The sequence below is a fragment of the Cryptomeria japonica genome, unplaced genomic scaffold, assembly GCF_030272615.1.
Source record: "Cryptomeria japonica unplaced genomic scaffold, Sugi_1.0 HiC_scaffold_362, whole genome shotgun sequence".
Classification (NCBI taxonomy): Eukaryota; Viridiplantae; Streptophyta; class Pinopsida; order Cupressales; family Cupressaceae; genus Cryptomeria; species Cryptomeria japonica.
In genome coordinates, this window is record NW_026729184.1 from 1 (window position 1) to 4,529 (window position 4,529).

The 4,529-nt window shown below is 38.9% G+C and overlaps 1 protein-coding gene across 1 annotated transcript; it reads left to right on the plus strand.

Moving 5' to 3' along the window:
- Positions 1 to 151: 151 nt before the first annotated feature.
- Positions 152 to 3,423, plus strand: LOC131870974 (LRR receptor-like serine/threonine-protein kinase FLS2). Its single transcript, XM_059215903.1, has 2 exons — positions 152 to 2,906; positions 2,993 to 3,423. Exons 1-2 carry the CDS (start codon positions 152 to 154, stop codon positions 3,421 to 3,423), a joined length of 3,186 nt encoding a protein of 1,061 aa, XP_059071886.1.
- Positions 3,424 to 4,529: the final 1,106 nt, after the last annotated feature.

The following is a 4,529-nucleotide window of genomic DNA, read 5'->3' on the forward strand; positions in this document are numbered from 1 at the left end:
ACAACAACAACAATTGCTCTTGCGATTCAAAGCTGTCGTATCCAAAAACGGCAATGCTCTGCCCGACTGGATTCCCCTTCACCCATTCTGTAACTGGTCTGGTATTATTTGTCACTCGTCTCAATCTGTTCGTGCCGTCAATTTAACCCAAATGGGTTTAGATGGCATCATCTCTCCTGTACTGGGAAATCTCTCTTCTCTTCGAGCCCTAGATCTCTCCAGTAATTATCTCACTGGTATCATTCCTCCTCAACTCGGCCAACTCCCAAATCTATGGATACTCTTGCTGCATCAGAATCATTTGCAAGGAACCATTCCGCCCGCTCTCTCCGCTTGCCGCAGTTTGTATTATCTGGCACTCTCCTATAACCAACTGCATGGCAGCATTCCGCCTGAGCTGAGCTTTATCAGAAGTTTGAAGTACCTCTACTTGGGTGGCAACAATCTCACGGGTACCATTCCCCCCTCTTTGAAGAATCTGTCTGCCTTAGTTGTATTGGATTTGGCCAACAATGAGCTCTACGGCCACATTCCTCCTGAATTGGGCATGCTCAGTCACCTCCAGACTATTTACCTTTTTGGAAATAGTCTATCGGGCGCCATTCCCAGCACTTTTCACTCTGTCCGTGCCATCAATTTATCCCAAATGGGTTTAGACGGCACCAATTCTCCCGTGCTCGGGAGTCTCTCCTCTCTTCGATCCCTTGATCTCTCCTTCAACAACCTCACTGGTACTATTCCTCCTCAACTCGGCCAACTGCCAAATCTACAGATACTCCAGCTGGCCGGCAATCAATTACAAGGAATCATTCCGCCCGCTCTCTCCGCTTGCCGCAGTTTGTATCTTCTGTCACTCACCTTCAACCAACTGCATGGCAGCATTCCGCCTGAGCTGACTCTTCTAACAAGTTTGAAGTATCTCTACATGGGCGGTAACAGTCTAACGGGTACCATTCCACCCTCTTTCAAGAATCTGTCTGCCTTAGTTCGATTGGATTTGGCCTTAAATAACTTATCGGGCAACATTCCACCTGAATTGGGAATACTAACTGACTTAGAGTATCTTAGTTTATGGGGAAATCAGCTTAGTGGAAACATACCAAACTCCCTGGGAAATTGCTCCAGTCTCAAAGAACTTTATTTAAATACAAACCAACTTGGTGGAACGGTTCCAATGGAACTAGGTAGGTTGAAGCTTCTCACCAAGATTTACCTACACACCAATCAACTCGTTAGTGACAGCAGTAACACATTGGCCTTGGCCTTTCTCAATGCTCTCACAAATTGCTCCCACTTGCAAGAAATAGATGTGAAAATCAATTATTTCACTGGTATATTGGCCCCGACCATAGGCCAGCTGTCTTCTAATCTCAATTACTTGGCTTTATCAGCCAACATGATAAGCGGAAGCATACCACAACAGATTGTAAATCTCACAAACTTGACATACTTAGGTTTAGAGAATAATCTTTTGAGCGGCAATATTCCATCTGGAATTAATAGATTTCGTGAGTTGGAAGAATTGCATCTGGGTGGGAACAAATTAGAAGGAAGCATTCCAAGTGAGATAAGTCATATGCAACATCTCGGACTCTTAAATCTTAGTCACAACCAGTTATCTGGAAAAATACCTGATTCACTTTGTAGCTCCCAGCAGTTAAGACGTCTTCTACTTCAGCACAACAAGTTATCAGGGGAGATCCCTGTTAGTTTGGAGGGATGTCAGAAGTTGGAGCTCCTTGACTTATCTTACAATAAACTAGGGGGAAAGATACCTGGTGAAGTCATTGCCAGCCTTAAAAACCTGCAATTCTACCTTAATATTTCATGGAATTCTCTGGAAGGGCGGTTGCCGCAGGAGATGAGTAAAATTGTAATGGCTCTAGCCATAGATATATCTGGAAATAAACTTACTGGGGTCATTCCAATTTCTCTAGGAGACTGCACAGCATTAGAGCATCTAAATCTGTCTCACAACACCTTTGAAGGTCCAATACCACATTCACTCTCCAAATTAAAAAATCTCCAAGAAATGGATCTTTCTTTCAATAATTTGTCAGGGCAGATTCCAGAAGGAGGGTTGTTTCAAAATAGAACTGTTGTAACATTTTTTATGGGGAACCCTGGTCTATGTGGTCCAAAACACTATTCATTGCCTCCATGCCCAAATCTGACCCAGGGAAAACATTCCCTTCTCAAAAAAGTTGTCTTATCAGTTGTTGGAACCATTGGATTTGTATTAGGCTGCTTCATTATAGTAATTTTAAGGAGGCATAAACTTTCAAGGCAAGTAGTCCGTTCCTCGAGCTTTATTTTTCAAGGAAACTATCCAAAATTTTCTTATCAAGATCTGTTCATCGCAACATCTGGATTTGACGAGTCAAACTTGCTTGGAGTGGGTAACTTTGGATCTGTCTACAAAGGCATGTTGAGGGATGGTAAGATAATTGCCATCAAGAATCTTAATTTACAAAATGAAGAAGCTCTTAAGAGTTTTAAGAGAGAGTGCAAGATGTTGGGAAGAATTCGGCACCGTAACCTCATCAGAATCATGAGTGCATTTTTCTACCCTGACTTGAAAGGTTTGGTTCTTGAATTTGCATGTAATGGAAGCTTGGAAAAACATTTGCACCCTGAGAGAGATGGTGAAGGCTTTTGTAAATTGGGATTGAGTGAGTGTTTGAGCATTGCTGTTGATGTAGCACATGGCATGGAATATTTACATCATGATTGTCCTCTACAAATTGTGCACTGTGATTTAAAACCCAGCAATGTGCTCTTGGATGCCAACATGACAGCTCTTGTCACTGATTTTGGTATATCCCGTTTAACTTCTACAAATTCCACTGATTCACTGAGTACAACAACATTTGCACTCAAAGGATCCATTGGCTATATTGCTCGAGGTAACATTTTTGAATTATCTTTATATTAGCATTATCATTTTCTTTATTAGCTTTTTTAAGAATTTAATGAACAAAATTCATTGCAGAGTATGGATTGGGTGGGAATGTTTCTATTTATGGAGATGTTTATAGTTATGGAATTCTGATATTGGAGATGGTTACAAGGAGGAGACCAAGTGATGACATGTTTGTAGGAGACATGAGCTTGCACAAGTGGGTGAGATCAGCTTTTCCAAACAGACTGGCAGAAATTGTTGATAGGGAGCTATTGAGTGATGTGAATGAAAACATGGAAGACAATAAATGTCTTCTTTCTTTCATTCATGTTGGTTTGCTGTGTAGTAGTGAATCATCAAGAGAGCGACCTTCCATGAGTGATGTAGCGAAAGCCTTGGTGAGCCTGAAGACATGTTTGATGGGAGCTGCAGCTGCTTCCAATTTAACATCTACCATATCAGAACTCCTGGAAAAATGCAATCCCACAGAAACATTGGCATCGGACAGCTCTACATTTTAGATGTTTATAACTTCCATCAAGAAGTTGAAGTCCATGTTTGATTGTTTCAAGATTGTCTTCCATAACAATCTAGTCTTCTTTCATGTCAAATCTCCCTTTAATTAAATTCTAGTTCTGTGAGCTTGTATATTGTTCTAATTTATGTGTTTTCGTTTCACCAGTTTGTGAAAGTATGATGTTGTCAATACATGCTTATTGAAACAATATAAAGTATTTTAACATATTGTCCTATTTATAGGAGTTCCTCTCATAATGTACAAAAGCTTGTGAATATTCATGTGTCGCGAAGTTCAAAAACATGACAGGAATCTGGATGATATATTTATGGCTAGAAAGGAGAAAGGAATAAGAATTCTAAGGTAAGTGAATTTTATTGAGTTTTTTGAATAATTTAGAATGCTCAAAACAGATACGTCGCGGAGCTACGTGTAGAATTCACTCAAAATTTAGATTGTAGTGTAATTCTCCTTTATCAGATGTAAGGGGAGGCCCTTGTTTTCATTTTTGACAGTCGTTTATAAGAATGTGCAGAACTTAAAAAATCTTCTTTCGCTCCATTTGTTTTTCTTCAACCATTTCTGGCTATATAAATTACTATTACATTTTGATTTTCTGTAAACAATCACTGGCCTCTTTATGTATAAAAATATCGTTCAGATTTGGACTATATAATTAATATAAATTTTAAGTTGAGCATAATTTAATTTAATTTAAAATATAATTAATCAATTTAATTTTAATTAATTAAGGAAAGAGTTTTTTTTTCCTTTTTCATCAGTAAACTACAAATAAGAGGTCTGCTTCATGTACATTAATTCAAAATATTTTACAATGTTTTTCTCATTATAGTTTCATACAGATTTGTAATAGGCGGTTTTTACAACCTATGCCAAAAACAATATCTACATGCTCTTTGTCATATAAAATGGAGCATAATTACATTTTATGGATAAGGTATTTAAATCTTGAAGCCAATTGAGGCCCTCCATGAGGATGGGCCCTAGAATCCATTGGAGAAACAAAACCCACTTCCCAACATCTAGATGGTGTCATGGTAAAGCAAAGTGGATGTTAATCAAAATGAGAGGGCATCACTCTGTGGAATA